Raw genomic sequence first — 18584 nt, forward strand, 5'->3', positions numbered from 1 at the left:
CTGGCATTAACCTCGCTGGTAATTTCGAATCTTGATTTGCTAGCCACCTTCTCTAAACGCTATGTCTCGCCCATCCTTTGCAATTGTATGTATTCAGAGATTTGTCTTATTAGATGTGATGAAAAACTGCACGGAAATACTATTTCTTCAAAGGTTGCTAGCAATAATACGTAAAGAAAGAAGCTAGCAATAATAATCATTACGTAGTAAAGTTTGGGAGGGAAATTACGGACAACGGGTACCTGGATATGACAATTATGGAAAAAACTACAAAGAAGAGGTATCAAAATATGACAATTACGAAAAAACTACTTTTCCTTATTAATTTTTTGAGGATATTACGAATTCCTCACCTGTAAAAATATTTACAAATTCTGGGCACCTTCAGACGAACAACAGATTATGGAAACCTCTATAGATTGGAGGGCTAGGATCAGCCTATAGAAATGATTTTACGGGCACAACCTATTGATGTTGTGTTCCATCACATGGACGGTTTGGATCAACCTACGATGTGGTCCGTACAGTTCTTTGTCGGCCCGTGCATCGAACGGGGATTTTTACTAGTATATATATATATATATATATATATATATATATATATATACACTCACAATGTGAGCCGTTGTTCAGATAAGCTTATATGAGCAGAGCTCACAAACCATAAGGGGCCAAATTTTTTGGGGGATCCAAAGCATTCATTTGGAAGGCCCTTCCATGGATAGGGGGTGTACCAAATATCAGCCCTATACGATCATCCTAACCCTGCCATTTGTGCAGGGGAAAAATGGGCAGAAACATGGACACCCAGTGTCTGTCCATTTTCCCGTCCACCTTTGATTGGGTTAGGATGATCCTATAGGGCCGATTTTTCCAATGGTGTGTGTGCTCTGCTCAGATCAGATAAGCTTATCTGAGCAGCTGCTGCGCTCGAGTGCAGATAAGCTTATCTGCGCTTGAGTGCAAAAACAGGAGTGGGTCCACATTGTTGCGGGGATCCAAAGCATTCATTTGGAAGGCCCTTTCATGGATAGGGTGTCCACTAAAAATCAGCTCTATTGGATCATCTTAGGGTGTCCATTTGTGCGGTGAAAAAATGGACGGATTAGTGGACAAACAATATCTGTCCAATTTCACCCCCGCAAATAGACACCCTATGATGATCCAATGAAGCTGATTTTTTGTACACACCCTATCCATGATTGTGCCCATTGGATCATCTTAGGGTGTCCATTTTTGGCCCACTCCTGCTTTTGAACTCGAGCGCAGAAACCCTCTCTCTCTCTCTCTCTCTCTCTCTCTCTCTCTCTCTCTCTGTGTATATATATATATATATATATATATATATATATATATATATATATATTGAGGAAAAGGTTTGTGCGCTCGAGCGCGGGTACGTTATCTGCGTTAGAGCGCTAAATCGTTTTACATTGGCTACTTTGAGTGGGTCCCGGGCATGCTTTCACGAAAATAAAAAAGTAATAAATCGATATAGCTTTCTCTGTTACGAGATTTGTAAGGAGAGAAAAAAGGGCGCTTTGGAGAGAAACTAGGGCAGAGACTTGCGATTTCGAAGAGAAAGCTTTGGAAAGGAGGTGTCTTGTGCTTAAATCTCTTCTTCCACGCGCACCAAAAGCTAGGGTTTTGGGTTGTACATACGTGCGATTTCGACCTCGATTGATTAAAGCTAGGATTTTGGGTTAAAAACACTTCATTCTTGGATCCAAGATCATATGGACGGAATGCAAGTATTTGTGCATATCTAAAGAAAATTTTACATTATTAACTGGGCAATTGACCTTATCTGACCTGCGTTTTTGGGGCTTCTCGCTGGGGAAGAAGAGTGATTGGATTTAGGGCCGCTCGCTAGGGAAGAAGAGTGAGTCGATTTAGGACTTCTCGCTAGGGAAGAAGATGCCCTTATCTGCGATTTAGGGCTCCTTCCCAAAACCGTAGCTTTGTCTTCGAAGCCAGAGAATGCAAGGTTTCTCTATCGGACGAGCAGAGAGGCTTTCTGTCAAAGTTAAATCGATTAAAGCTTTTCTCTCGTGCAAACGTTAAATGGGTCCCACCTACATCAGCCAATACAAATGCGTTTTTCAACTCTAGCGCAAATAACGTAACTGCGCTAGAGCGCAGAAACCTTTTCCTAATATATATATATATATATATGTGTGTGTGTGTGTGTGTGTGTGTGTGTGTGTGTGTGTGATTTGCTAAGGTCCATCGCAAAAGGCATTTCGCGCTGGTCTGCTGCATGTCAAACCAACCATCTCGTGAATGGAGATGACAGCTTTTGTCTCCATTCACGAGGTGGTTGGTCAAACATGCGACAGACCAGCCGCGAAATGCCTTTTGCGATGGACGCTAGCAATTCCATGGGGCTGCCCCCTGCAGAAATTGACCAAGCATAGAAAAGAGGAAACGAAAGACCCCTCCGGCCTTTTTGATGAACCGAGTGCGGGGCAAAGGAATCGATACAGATAGCTCTTAGGGATGGAATAAGAGATAACAGAGAGAGGGCTTAGTACACGTGGGACTTATGCCTTTCTTTTCGGATCGATCCGTCGAATAGGTGAATCAATTGGCTTCCGTCTAGCCTCCTTCTTTTCTTTCTTTACTTTAGAATAATATAATGTAATTAATTCATTTTCATCATATCTATCTTAAAATCATTCTGTGGACATGCAGTGAGGCGATCGACCAAATACCCAGCTATATATATATATATATATCAGGAAAAGGTTTCTGAGGTATCGCGCAGCCCTCTATATACGCCATCTCCCATATTGTTTGACACATCCAACCTGTTCATTCTATAGGACCTAACATAGGATGATCGTATGGAGATGTTAGGATGATCGAGTTGTTAGGCTGATCTAGAAAGTGGGCTTCTACAGATCGAGTTGTTAGGATGATCGTATGGAGATGGTTTCTTAGCAACACCCAATCTATGTGAGGTTCTATGGAATGAATGGGTTGGACGAGTCAAACAACATGGAGATGGTGTGTTTATAGTGGCTTGCTCAGGCTAAGCTATAGCTCAAAAACCTCCCCCCCCCCCCCCCCCCCCCGCTGGCTATATATATATATATATATGGAGGAAAGTGTTCCTGAGCTAGAGCTCAAATAAGCTTATCTGAGCTAGAGCTCAAAAACACGTGGCTCCACATTTTTTGGGGCATCCAAAGCATTCATTTGGAAGGCCCTTCCATGGATAGGGTGTGTACCAAAAATCAGATCTATAGGATCATCCTAACCCAATCAAAGGTGGAGGGGAAAATGGACAGACACTGTGTGTCCATGTTTTTGCCCATTTTTTCCCTCCACAAATGGCAGGGTTAGGATGATCCTATGGACCTGATTTTTGGAACACACCCTATCCATGGAAGGGACTTCCAAATGAATGCTTTGAATCACCCCAAAAATGTGGGGCCACATGTGTTTTTGAGCTCTAACTCAGATAATCTGAGCTAGAGCTCAGGAACACTTTCTCATATATCTATATACTATATGGTAGAAGAGAAAAGAAGAGATTTTTTTTAATTATTTCAAAATTTTATGAGAATTACACATCACTTTTTTTGACTTTTTTTTAACAAAGGCACCCATTCAACCCACATATTTTCAATCCTACCCCCTCCTTTACGCTTTTTAACAAAGGCACCAATTAAAGCCACAGAATTTCAATCCTACCCCCGCCTTTATGCCTTTTAACAAAGGCACCCATGAAAGCCACATAATTTCAATCTTACCCCCTCCTTTATGCTTTTTTAATAAAATATCTATAGGGTGATCTTAACCATCCGATTTAAGAGAAACAACATATTATGGAAACCTCTATAGATTGGAGGGCTAGGATCAGCCTATGGAAATGATTTTTGGGGCACAACCTATTGATGTTGTGTTTCATCACATGGAAGGTTTGGATCAACCTATGATGTGGTCCGTACAGTTCTTTGTCGGCCCGTGCATCGCACGGGGTTTTTTACTAGTATATATATATATATATATATATATAGAGAGAGAGAGAGAGAGGGAGAGAGAAAAGGGTTCCTGCGCTCGAGTCAGCGCTCGAGTGCAAGAAACAAGGGTGGGGCCACATTGTTGGGGTGATCCTGAGCATTCATTTGTGAAATAAAGGTCTATAGAACCAAGAGGGACCCTTGGGCTTACAATTTGAAAGGCCCCATCATGGATGGGATGTGTACCAAAAATCAGCTTCGTTGGATCACCATAGGGTGTCAATATCTGGGGGTGAAAATGGAAAGATATTGTATGTCCACTAATTTGCCCATTTTTTCACCCCACAAATGGACACCCTAAGACGATCCAATGGAGCTGATTTTTGGTGGACACCCTATCCATGAAAGGGCCTTCCAAATGAATGCTTTGGATCCCCCCAACAATGTGGGCCCACCACTGTTTTTGCACTCGAGCCTAGATAAGCTTATTTGCGAAGATATTACATTTCACAAGCAATTATATAAATATAAATATGTCACACATACTCATAGCATACCACTAATACACTTACGATTTTGGTTTCAGTATATTTTTCAGCTTCGGTATAGATTTCGGTTGGGAGGTAAATGGAAAGATTTCGGTCATTTCGTGTCAGTTTCAGTGGAAAATCAAAGCCATGGCAATTAACATTATCTAATTACTTTTACTGAAGAAACCACTAGTCAAAGAATCAAGTAACAAAAATCTTCTCTTAGTAAAATTAATATAGATGAGGGAGCCTAAATAACTACGATCTTAGGATGTGATATTTTTCATTTCCCAATTAAATATCTCACATCAACAAATACGGTTGCAATCAAGTGGGGATAACAGTGATAAAGTATGGATAGAGTTCCTATAGAATGATGTACCGTCTCTTGTTCACCTTTGTAACTGATCACAAGCATGAAGAGGGCTTTGGCATAAAAGACATCATAAGTCAGAACTCATCACTTTTACCAAAACAGTGGTGGAGACTCTTTCCAGTTCGGAGAATCAAAATGATGAAATTGGCCAACTACAAAATGTGTAAGGACTAAGCAGCTTCGCCATGGGTGTCTAAAAATAATATATCTAATACATGTCGAGACACTATTACCGAATATGGTTAAGAAAGTAAGAACCCAAGGGCCCTAACTTTTGGTTTATTATGAATATTTTGGGTCAAGCATGGTTTGGTCTCTGTCCCTAGGAGAAGGTATTTTGCTGAGAGTTTTGGAAGCGCAAGAAGCTATGCTTTAGGGTGTATTTGTTCTGTCTTCTATTTTCAATATTGAAGTTGTTTAAGTGTTAGAAAATACCTGATCTTTTGAAGAAATCCTTAGTTTTCCACCAATCATTGCTCTATCCATCAGTTTGGAAACCACAGGATCCCCTAGGATTGTGGCTTTCTAATGGGTAGCTATATCAATTCAGATACCATAGAAAATAACAAAATAGCTATATCTTAAAAGCTGTAGATCTAGGGTTTCAAATAAGAGATAAAAAGTAGACAATAAGGGCTTTTGGGAGTGACGAAGAATAAGAGAATTGGGCTTTTGAAAGAGGAAATTGAAAAGTAAGACATTAGAGTTGTTAGAGGTGTGTATATGCGCCTAAGGGCAAACTCGTCTTTGTACTCTCTCTATTTATATAAATACATAAGTGACGGGGAGGACTCTCTCTCTCTTTCTCTTCTCATTCCTCAACATGGTATTAGAACCCTAGGGTTTTGATCCTTAGGGACCCCATTGTTCCACGCAACCTTCTCTCATCTCCACTACCACTGTTCCACACCACCATCAAACCTCATCCCTCAATCTGGACACACCCAGACCTGCCCCAATCCCGCCGTAAACCCTCATCACACCCTTATCAGACCCTCACCATTGTTCCACACCACCCTCAGACCCGCCAGAATCCTCTTCTCCCTCAACCACTCTCGCCGGAAACCCTAATTTCCTCAGCAGACCAACCGGATTCCTCCTCACCTTAATAACCTCGTCCTCAACCCTTCACCCAGATCTCATCCTCTCGATCCCACGCCGCACTCTACCACTTTCCCCTACCTTCCATTACCCCCCCCCAAAAAAAAAAAAAACTCTAACCTAAACAGACCCCATCATCTCCATTCCTCCCACTTTTCCATTTCTACCGCCTAGCCCTAAATCTCAATCCTAATCCTCTAATTTACACTTCCTCATACCCTAACATTTAATTTTGCTCTCTAAACCCCCCTCACCTCAATGACCTAAATCCTCTTAAGTCCCTTTTATCCCTCCCCGCGGCTCCGATCTCTTTTGTCTCGTTGTCTACCTCCACTCTGTTTTTTTTTTTTTTTTGAATGGTATCTCTACTTCCGATTTGTTTCCTTCACAATTCATTGTTTTTCATGCCCTTTATCTTGCTATCAAAGGTGCCCGCCACGTGTTTGTTGAAATGTCCGAGTGAGGTTGTGCTTCCGATTTCATCTCCTAGGCTCTATTCTCTTCCTCGCTAGTGATCATATGTCTCATTCTTCTATGTCCCTTCATCGGAGTCATGGTATCATGGTCGGGCACGTCGTGTGATACTTCACCTCTCTATTGTTTATCCTCTGTTGTAGTTGTGGTTGAGCGTGCCTCTCTATTTCTGTCATCATGGATCCTCTTGATAGTTCTACTCAAATTATCGGACCGACTACTCCCCCTTCGGCTACCTTCTCTAGTTATTCCCCTCTGTGGAGGCTTCTTTCCCACATATGACTTATGTCCCACTTGATGGGTTCATTCCATCCCTTACAAGGGTCTTCCCTCGTGCGCCGCTCTGTATGCGCCCTCAGGGGTCTAGGTTCCCTTTTGATGATACTTCTATTCTCGCACGTATGTTTGTGGCGACCATTCTAACCGTGGTGGTGATCGCTTTGGTAGAGGTCAGGGCCGTGTTCGTCGCTGTGATTCTGGGCGGGGCGGGGCCAGATGCTGCATTTCCCATCGCCGTACCCACCTCAAAGAAAATTCCTCATCCCAGCTCCAGGGATGACAGGGAATCCCTGCCCCCACCCCGTGGGGAAATCTAATCCCCATTCCCGCCCCGTCCTCTCCACTCACACTACGGGAAACATGTTTAATGGATTTTTTTTTATTGGAAAAATCTACTAAAATTGCAACTAAGAAAGAATTAGGGAAAAATTAAGGAATACCAAACAACATTTGTTTTATGGTAAGTGCGGCTAACCAAATTAAAAGTGGAAAACTCAAATTTAATAGCGGAAAATTTAATTTTGGAAGGGGATAATGGGGCGGGGCCACAACAATCCCCATCCCTGCCCCTACTCCAGGGAATTTTGCAATCCCAGTCCCCGTCCCCGCTTAAATCGGCGAATCCCCTTTTTCGCAGGTTTAATTGCCAACCCTATTGTGGCTATGTGCTATGCTTTACATCTGGGACTCCGTCCCCGCACTTTGCTCACATCACATCCGTCAGCCTTCCTGGTGCCTCTACATCCTCCTCTGCTAGACCAGTAGCACATGATAACTGTTTCCTTGTCTTCAAGGCCGATTATGATGAGTTTTTGCACTTGTTTGCACTCCGCCGAGCACCTACTGCGCCTCTTACTACCTCTGGCTATTGGTATGGTTTCAAATTTCGGTTTCGGAATGCATTTCAGTCCTCACTGAAACCTGAAATTTCGGGATAATATTAAATAATTATCAAAAATCTCAATTTTGGGGTGAAATCCCTTAATTTCGGACGAAAGTTTGGGATAAACAAAATTTCGACCGAAATTTCGGCAGAAAAAACTACGGTTTCGGGTATTACCGATTTCGGTTTCGGTCTCGGGCGAAAGACGAAATTTATTGATTTGGGGGCCTCCAACCATATGATGGGTAACTCCGCTTCCCTTAGTTCGTTTAAGGCTCTTCATCCAGCTTCTACTGTTACTCTGGCTGATGTGACCACTGCACCTATCTCTGGTATTGGTACTATTTCCCCTCAATCCGGTCTTACCTTGCCGTTGGTGCTTTGTGTTCCTAAGTCAACCTTTAATTTACTTTATGTTAGTCAAATTACCAAGAGTCTTAACTGTTCTGTCTTTGTCTTCCCTTGTCAGTGTGATTTTCAGGATCTTTGGATTGGGGAGTTTGCTTTGGGTCGTGTGGTCAATGGTCTCTATCACCTTGATTGTGACCCTCCTCGTGGCGTGTTCATAGTTCTGTTGATGCCTATCCATGGCATTGTTGTCTTGGCCATCCCTCCATTCAGCAACTTTAGCAGTCATCTGTTCTTTCTGACCCTCTTCCAACCTTTAAGTGCAAGTTATGTGAGCTTGGGAAGCACCATCATGTGTCATTCCCATCCAGAGTGCTTAGTCGCGTCCTTCGAAGCAGGAATCTTCCCTCGGGATGTCGCTCCCGACTCGAAACCTCGATTAACCGCTCCTTAGGAAGGAGCTTCCAGGGAGTGTGTCCCGAAGAGATGGAAACCGCTCCCAACTCGCTCCTATTACTCCATTAGTAACCCCCTCACAAACTTGTATCATACTCCTCCAACTGTTCAAAGTACTTCATTGGAGCAAGCACGGAGGCAAATCTTCATAAGGCATGAGAAAAGAGGACATGAAAATGAAGACGGTTAGAAATTACTACTTTTGATGTACTTAAATTTTGAGAGATTTATTTGAAGATAGTTAAAAATTACTATTTTTTATGTAATTGAATTTTGAAAGACAAGATGAAAATATTACATTAACGCCCCCACGACGTCCCTACCTTAGACTCCTCTAGACCCCCCGCTTCACCGTCCTTGCCCCTGCACCCGCTTCGTGCTTCTATGGTCGCGTCTCGAGTCCATTTGAACTAGAACATTCTGATGTCTGGGGTCCTTCACGGGCTATGCCTCTTCTTAGTTACCGATACGTCATCATTTTTGTTGATGATTTCTCCCATATGACCTGGATCTTTCTTCTTAAAGACTGGTCGCAGATATTTACTACTTTATAGACTTTCCATGCCAAGGTTACTACCCAAAACAATTGACGTCTCAAATGTTTGTGCACCGACAATGCTTAGGAATAGTTCTCTGCCATCCTCAGCGTGATCCCTTTCCTCTTACTTCACGGATCTTTGGTTGTGTGTGCTTTGTCCACAACCTCTCTCCTAGCCTCGATAAATTGGATCCGCTGGCAGAGAGATGTATCTTTTTGGGATACTCTCGTACCTAGAAGGGATATCGATGCTATAACCCTAGGTTGCATCGCTTCTTTGTTTCTGCTGATGTCACCTTGTTCGAGTCTATATCTTTCTTTCCATGTCCCACAGGGGGCTTGTCACAAACTCTCGAGTTCATCTTCTCCTTCCAGTTCTCCCAGAGCCTTTGGAGTCCACCTCTTCTCCCTTGCAGGTGACATTGGACCCTCCTCTTCAGCCCAACTCTCAGGTTCCTCTCCCTCCTATTTTGCCTGATCCTGCAAAGTCCTCAGCTTCTCCCTTCCAGGTGCCTTCGGTTCCTCCACCTGGTTTGAAGGTCTATCAACAGTGTCAGGGGCTCGGTGCTCCACACGCTCCTCTCGAGGCATCGTCTTCTCAATCGAAGATCACAGCTCCTTCATGTCAGGTAGCTCTTCTTCCCTCTCCAGATGTGGCTGTAGATTACCCTTTTGCTTCACATATCCGTTCCCATTCTACTGCCCATCCTATTTCTTACTTTGTCTCTTATGATCAACTCACTCCTCCATTTCACAACCTTGTGTCTTCCTTGTCCTATGTTTCTTTGCCCAGGTCTGTGCCAGAGGCCATTGCTTGTCTAGGTTGGCGTGTTGTTATGAATCTTGAGATGGCTGCACTTGATTGGGACTTGGTCCCCATTCCCATGATTCTCAGCCCGTCGACGGTCGTTTGGTCTTTGCCATCAAGAATCTGTCAAATGGGGCAGTTGAACGCCTTAAGGCGTGGTTGGTTGCCAAAGGGTATTCGCAAACATTCAGGGTTGACTACACAGAATTTTTCCCCTGTTGCCAAAAAACCATCTGTGAGGGTGTTGATATCCCTCGCTGTCAACTGAGGATGGCCCTTATATCAACTTGATGTCAAGAATGCCATTCTCCATGGCGACTTGATTGAGGAGGTCTACATGGAGCAACCTCCAGGGTACGCTGCTGAAGGGGAGATGTCCTCTCCTTAGTGTGCCGACTGCGCAAATCCTTATATGGACTCAGACAATCTCCTAGAGCATGGTTTGGGAGAATCAGTGATGCTATTATGCGATTTGGCATGAAATAGTGTGCATTTGACCACTTCATATTTAGTCAGCAGTCTAATGGTAGGCATGTCCTTCTCTTAGTCTATGTGGATGATATTATTATAACATAACAGGAAGTGACACAGTTGGCATACAGAGGATGAAAGCCTTCCTGCAAAAAGAATTTTCCACAAAAGACCTTGGGCGTCTACGATATTTCTTGAGGATTGAGGTAGCTTACTCTGGGAGCAATATCTCGCTCTCACATAGGAAGTATGTATTACATCAACTAGATGGGACAGGATCCTTGGGCATGAAACCAGTTGTTACTCCCATGGACCCCAATACGAAGTTGCTTCCATAAGAGGGAGATTTGTTAGATGACCCTGGCAGGTACCGACATTTAGTAGTGAAACTTATATATCTCACAGTCACTCGTCCAGATGTCTCATACGCAGTTGAGGTTGTTAGCCAGTTCATGAGTGTTCCTCGTACCTCCCACTAGGCAGCCGCAATTCAGATTCTTTGAGACTTGAAAAGCGCTCCAGGAAAGGGACTGCTTTTTAAGAGACATGGCCACGAGAAGTTAAAGGAGTTTGTGAAGCAAACTGGGCAGTGTCTCCAGCAGATAGAAGATCTACTAGTGGCTATTGTACCTTTGTTGGAGGTAACTTGGCGTCATGGCGAAGTAAGAAGCAAGATGTAGTGGCCAAATCGAGTGCGGAAGCCGAATACCGAGCCATGTCACATGATAGTGGTGAACTTATCTGGTTCCGCTCTCTCCTATCGGAGATTGGATTCTCCTCATCATCCCCAGCTTAGTTATATTGCGACAATAAAGCACCTATCCACATTGCCACCAATCCTGTCTTTCACGAGCGAACCAAGCACATAGAGGTGGAATGCCACTTCATACGCCAGAAAATAAAAAACGGGGAGATATACACCACTTTCACTCAATCAGCAACTCAGCTAGTTGATGTCTTTACCAAGCCCTTGAGTAAAGCTAAACTCACTCGTGTTTGTATAAAAGGCTAAGAATGCATGATATATACATTCCAGCTTGAGAAGGAGTGTTAGAAGTGTGTGTATACATGCCTAAGGGCAAACTAGTCTTTATAATCTTTCTCTATTTATATAAATACATAAGTGAGGAGGAGGACTCTCCAACTCACTCTTTCTCTTCTCATTCTTTTCTCTTCTCCTTCTTGAACAAGAGTTTTCAGGAAGATTATGCTTTTCTAGAGAGAGAGAGAGAGAGAGAGAGAGGAGTGTGCTAATAAGAAAGTGGAAGTTAGAAAGGAAAGAAAGGAAATAGATAAGAATAACAACAGGACACGAATCATGATAAAACAAACGAGATTAAAAAAAGTTAAATTGGATCAAGGAAAGAGATACATCCTGACAGATCTGATCTCTGAGGGGGTGTAACATATGCTCAGATATCATGAAAGTAATACAAAATATTTAGCATAATAAGCCCTTGGGACTGTTTTCAATCATTAACATAATAGGGGGTCAAAGACCCTTTTTGCCATTCGAAAAAAAGGGGCCAAAGACACTTTATCTACAACTGAATGCAAAAGTACATACTTGTCCTTATATTCTAACAGCCTTTCCAATATTCTTACAGAGGGATTGGTAAGATATCTGGGCATTATCCCTTAATAAAATTCCACTATCAATAGTACCTCAATCCTACTCAAGAATTCACATTTGAAAACAATTACATTGCCGTATTAAATGTTGGATGAATTCAAAATTTTAACAATTCGGTTCTTGAAACAAGCGTCTATAGACGCTATATTATAGAAGGGCCTTAAATTGGTAATTCAAATAAATTTGTAAAATGATGGCCTAAACTATCTCCATAAAATGATAAATTTACTGTCACTATTCCGTGCATAACAAATGAGCAATAGAAACAACTATTCAACTGGAAACAGCCACAGATAACAGTTAAACCGTACGCAATAGGGCAAAGATTTGTAGCGAATACCTATAACGAATAAACTCTGACAATGCCGCAGCTGCAGCTTCCCTCTGGAAGTTTTCATGTCGATTCAACGCCTTACACAAAATCATACATATAGGCTGAACCTGTAGAATAAAATACCATAAAAAATTGAGGTCATTCAACAGGAAGGAAGCACAAAGAAAAACAAGACAACAGAAAAATTGATAACAAGGCACCAAAGACGAAATAAGAGAATTGTATCACATTTGAAGATCTACCACTTTTGCAAGTTTATATTTTCATTGCAGTTTGCTAAACATATAGTTTGATATAAGTTTACTGTTTGTATAATATAATAATAGGGGATTCTTTACGAAGCCACATTTGAGCGATTATAAAAGAATCCCAAGAGATTGAGTGATGGAAGGCGTGCCCCTTTCAACATAGACCGACTCTTTGAGTTGGCCTTCTGGACATTACGATCAAAATCTCAAAATAATTTTAGGAAATTGTTGCCTCTGGAGTTTTGATGATGTTAGATACTTAGATGAGACATTTATTGAAGAGGACCATCAAGAAAAAATGAGAGAAGCCAAAGCAACCAGTCCGTAAGTGGGACCCATATGAAACATGGCTCATGAAATGACTAGCAGGCCTATCATTAGTGTTAAGGAGTAGCATGCTTTATAATGTGGTAAGAGTGTCATGTGATCAACTCCCATTAAAGGAGAGCACCCATGTAGTTATACACATCTCTACACCTCTCTTAAAAGAGGGAATGGGTTGTAATGTCATTAGAGTGTCATGTGTCCAACTCTAACTAAAAGAGGGCATTTAGGTAGTTATGTAACAATCCATCTCTCTTATTCTCTTAAAAGAGGGCATGTGTTGTAAAGTGGTTAGTGTCATGTGTCCAACTCGCATTAAAGGAGAGCACCCGGGTGATTATAATCACCTCTCTCTCCTCGTCTCTTAAAAGTAGGTATATGTTCGAATGCGGTAACTGGTAAGAATGCCATGTGTCTAACTCTCATTAACGGAGAGCACCAGGTAGTTGTACCCATCTCTCTTCTCTTAAAGGGGGTTCTTTGTATCTTATTTTTCAATATTGAATGAATGCATCTTTAGAAAGCTATTTTTTGCAATAACTTGCAATTGGAGGTGTGAAGTCTCCTCAGGTGTGATGCCTTGTCTCTAGGGATAAAGCCTAGAATATACTGGACTGTGTAATACCTGGCCCCACCGAAGGTCGGGAAAGTGAATAATTTTAACTAAATCTTGGCTGTAGATTCCCCGATCGAAGATCAACGGTTTAGATCTTCGATTGGAGCCTTTCGGACCGTCGAATTTGCACTTACTATAAATAGCAAGTTTGAACTTACTATAAATAGATCTTCGATTGGAGCCTTTCGGACCGTCGAATTTGCACTTACTATAAATAGCAAGTTTGAACTTACTATAAATAGTAAGTCTGTTTTTACCATAAATAGTAAATCCTGTTTTTAATATAAATAGTAAATTCCATTTTTACTATAAATAATAAATTTCTTCTTTTATTATAAATAGTAAATCTGTTTTTACTATAAATAGTCAGTGGGCCACATGTTGACTCAATTTAAATTTCCTTTTTTCCCACTTAAATAAAAGATAAAAAAATTAAAGAGACCTAAATAACATAAACACTTGCTAATGCTTTTAGGATTATAATACGAAATAAATTAGAAGTTAGAGTTTAAGTTAGAAACAAAAATCGAAACCCAACACTGGTGGGTTTTATTAAAACCCCATAAGTGGGCTTTTTCCCCACTTGCGCACGCATGCAAATAGAGGCAGAGAGAGAAAAGGAGAAATACGAGAAAGACAAGAAAAGAGAGAAGAAAAGAGGAGAAAAAGAAAATAAAAGAAGGGAAAGAAGATCAAGTGTTTTTTTCCGATCCGATATTTCTCCTTCACGTAACTGCTCGAAAACCTATATTTTGGTATTTTAGGGTGTAAATTTTGTGTGTTTATGGTTTTAGCGTGTTTCATTGATCAAACTACGGTTTTAGATGTATTTTCTTGATGATCTTGATCTCTTTTGATCAAGAAATTTGTTTTGGGGCCATCTTTTCGTAAGATTTTTGGTTTAAAGTATACCTAGATATTATATTTTCTTATGAAACTCATCTCTAATTGTAATCTAAAATTTATAGGACATTGTTTCGGAAGATCTAAGGCTATACGTGTGATCTTTACATGGATTTTACATTGTTTCTATTAAATTCCAGCACACAGTAGTGGCGTTTTAGTTGAGATTTTATAGTGTATGTGTTATATAATGGATGTATGTCGTTTTCCATGAAAGGGATAATATATAGTAGTATTGTCAAAGCTTTAAAGAGGCTAATTTCTCAAAAAATCAGCACAAACCAGTGAGATTAAGGGTTGTTTTGAGTAGTTTTCTCTAACCATATATTATACAAGTTAAAAGGTGTTGTTGTATGTGATGTGTGTGTCTATATATATATATATATATATATATATATATATATATATAGGGAAAGGTGTACGTACTCGGTCGAGTAGATAAGCTTATCTACTCGGTCGGGTTAAAAACAGTGGGGACCCACATTTTTGGGGTGATCCAAACCATTCATTTGAAAGGCCCTTACCTAGATAGGGTGTCCACAAAAAATCAGCCCTATAGAATCATCCTAACCCATGCAACAGTGGAGGGAAAAATGGGGAAAAATGGACAAACACAGCTTGTCCACAAATCTGCCCATTTTTCCCTCCACTGTTGGATGGGTTAGGATGATCCTATGGGGCTGATTTTTTGTGGACACCCTATCTAGGTAAGGGCCTTTCAAATGAATGGTTTGGATCACCCCCAAAATGTGGACCCCACTGTTTTTAACCCGACCGAGTAGATAAGCTTATCTACTCGACCGAGTACGCACACCTTTCCCATATATATATATATATATATATATATATATATATATATATATATATATATATATATATATATATATATATATATATATATATATATATTATTAAGCCCTAAAGGGTTGATTTCTACAAAGAAATCAGCATATAACAGTAGTTATTTTGTATAGTTTCCGATGAGTACTTGTTATATATGGTATGTAAGTTGTTTTCATGAAGGGCATGATGTGCCTATATATTAATTATGCTTTAAGAGCTGATGTTTATAGAAAATCAGCATAGACAAGTTGATTAGTGAGCTGTTTTTGTATCTACTCTTATAAGTACTTCCTATATATCTTGCAAATTTTGCTTTCATGAAAGAGGTGATAAATATATGTAATGAGTAAGCCTTATAAGTTCTATTGTAAATATAATCAGAAAAAAAAGGGGCACGATATGAATTATAAGCTCTATTTTTGAAGGATTTGATGAATAAGTGTGAAACAGAGAAGCATTGTAATACCCGGCCCCAAGTTAGGAAATTTATTTATTTTAATGAGTGTCATTATCAAAAGTTGGGTTGAAATCTTTTTGGGCTTGTACAGGGTGTCGTTATCAAATTAAAGGGGAGCATTAAAGTATTTTTCCGGGTGTCCCTATCAAACTTACTAAATATAGTAAGTCCGCACTTACTATAAATAGTAAGTCCGCACTTAATATAAATAGTAAGTGGGCCTACTTGTCTAATTTAAACCCAATGTAGTTAGAATTGAAATTAAAGAAGGATTATTTCAATAACAAAAAAAAAGAAAAAAAGAAACACAATAGAAATAGATAAATCCTATTAAAATAAGGAAAGAATGAGAGATAAAGAAGGAACTAAGGAGGAATTTTAGGGGTTTAACATCTCCACGAGAGGAGAAATTGTGCGCACGACTCCCATGTTGGAGTTGTGCGTACCATCCCATATTTCTTGAGTTTCTATCTTCCTTTAAAATAGTTAACCTATTGTGATAAGATTAAAGGAATTTTGACATATTAGGCAACCAATCAAAACTGTTAGATCATATGTGAGATTTTAGGAAAACTACCAAACCACAAATACTAATAATAATAATATCGTGGTCTCTCCCTCTCTCACGCCCAAAGCTTACGCTCAAAAAAAAATAGGGAGAGAGAGAGAAAGAGACGCACGTAGATAGAGAGAGAGAGAGAGAGAGAGAGAGAGAGAGAAGAAAAAAAACAAAGGGGAGGACAAGAAGAAGAAGTAGAAGGGAATACATATGTATGTGTACACCAAAATCAATTTTTGATTTGTCCAAGTAAGTGCCCTATAACATTTTCTTTTGAATAAATAATCATGTAAATAAAGATTTGGGACAAATACATATGTATGTGTACATCAAAATCAATTTTTGATTTGTCATATATACATACCTACGCATATGTTCCATGTGATTGAAGTATATAAATACGTATCTGAGATGTATTTATATAATAATCTGAAAATAGAAATTTATGTATGTGTATGTGTATAAATAAATAAGTAAATCTGAAAATTTAGGATAAATTGGTAATTTTATTTAGGGTGTAAGATTTAGGATAAGTTGTGAAGGATTGAAAGTGTAAATTTATAATTTTAAGCCTATGAATAAGTTGTGCCTATACTATAATATCCAAATCTTGATTTTTGTTCGATAATAAATTTATGCACATAAATCAAACTATATAAATTTTGATCTTTCAAAGCTATATATATATATATATATATATGGTAGAGATCATGAATAACGGCAACCCAACAGTTTAAAATTATTTATTAAAACTATATTTTTGGATTTAAATAATCTAGAAAATAAAAACAGTTAATATATATTTACTAAAACTCTATTATCGGATTTAAATAATCCGGTCAATATATATTTATTAAACTGTATTTTCGGATTTAAATAATTAAAAAAATAAAACAGTTGTAGTTTTGGATATTTAATAAATCCAGAGAATAAAATATTAAATAATATATATTAAAAACTGAATTTTCAGATATTAAATAAATCTAAAAAAATAAAAAAAAGATTTGATAAACAGATTAAATACGGTAATTTTTGCATATACGTTAAATCGGAAAATTTACAATGAAGTAGATATGTTAAAAAGATATGATTTTCATATATTATAAATTTAAAAAAAAAGGTATATTTGCATTAAAAGAATTATGAATTCAGTAAATGTGTGTGTAAAGTACAAAAATTTAAATAGTTGTGCCTATAGGGTAAAAATCAATGAACTTTGGTGTAAATACCGATGTGTTTGTGCAATCTAAAATCTAATAGTCGACTACTGGTTGAAAATCATTGAAATCTCGTATTTGACTGGCTTTTGAATCCTACATTAACTGGTGGTTTTTTAATGGACATATGAACCCCAAAATCTCGAACACTAGTACTTGATTTAAAACTTAATTGGAACTTGAAGGCTTGGATTAGATAACTGGATAACTAAAGTAAAGTAAAACATAAGCATAAAAGAGTTTTCGAAATTTAACATATAGGGCAATTAAGGAAACTTGGAAAATTAATATACACGATACCTTGTATTTCAGGTTGGTCACATTCTCTTCTCACTTAGAAATTCGCAGACTCTTTCACAAAGTCAGGTTTGAATTCAAGGTAGGTGACGGTACCCTAATCTTATACCTTAAACAAAGGTTGACTTAAATGTGTATGAAGAAAATTCTTTAGCAAGCATGAGGTTTGTTTATGATAGTGATTAAGTAGAAATTATTGATTTACAGTCAGTTTATTATGCAAGTTTATTCTCATATTCCTATTATGTCGGAGCTTGTGATGTATGGATATCAGGCTATTATGTTGTAATGAAATGTAGAAGCAAGTTAAATTGCTTAAACTGACATGGGAAAAACAATGGTCGGAAAAATTGGGATTTTATATCAGTACACTGGTAAGACTAATAAATGCATGAGCATGAGGATTTTGGTCGATTGGGCAGAGGTATAAGTCGTCCAGGAATAATGAAATTCCAAGCCGCCCTTGGGTTTTAGCGCACCCCCTTGGCGGTAAATGCATCATCTTAGACCATGATGTCAAGAGGCGGAGTGGCTATTAAGCACGTCGGAAAAAGTCCCAATCCCACTTCCTGCAGACGAGGGTAGTGGGACGTATTGGAGGGCAAGGTAACAAGCTATGAGGAGCGGGATTACCTTGGGGAGGCGTCTCATATTGCATCATTCATATTATATTTAGACCTCTTGGTGTTATTTATTATATGCTCTATTAGAGTAGTTTTGATTCTTATTGCTGGAAATTGTTACATGTCTCCTCTATTAATATTTCATGCTTTTTAGATAATTATAATTGATACATGTTCACTAATGAATTTAAATTATACGCTTTAATTCAAGAATTGTTTCCTTGTATTAGTTTAGGATACCGGATGATCTACATAGTTCTTTGCTATAATTGATACATGGGATCATTGGAGTGTCTAG

At 39.1% G+C, this 18584-nt stretch overlaps 1 protein-coding gene across 4 annotated transcripts in view; it reads right to left on the reverse strand.

The window, feature by feature from the left end:
• Positions 1-18584, reverse strand: part of LOC143886368 (ARM repeat superfamily protein) — a 152480-nt gene that overhangs the window by 35584 nt on the left and 98312 nt on the right. For all 4 annotated transcript variants that reach the window (XM_077390305.1, XM_077390307.1, XM_077390308.1 and 1 more), the window contains exon 42: positions 12206-12306. In XM_077390305.1, coding sequence (XP_077246420.1) covers positions 12206-12306 — 101 coding nt within the window. The remainder of the gene's footprint in view (positions 1-12205; positions 12307-18584) is intronic.

Source organism: Tasmannia lanceolata, unplaced genomic scaffold (assembly GCF_043159265.1).
Source record: "Tasmannia lanceolata isolate RefF3 unplaced genomic scaffold, GAP_Taslan_0.1 ptg000011l, whole genome shotgun sequence".
In the NCBI taxonomy this organism is placed as follows: Eukaryota; Viridiplantae; Streptophyta; class Magnoliopsida; order Canellales; family Winteraceae; genus Tasmannia; species Tasmannia lanceolata.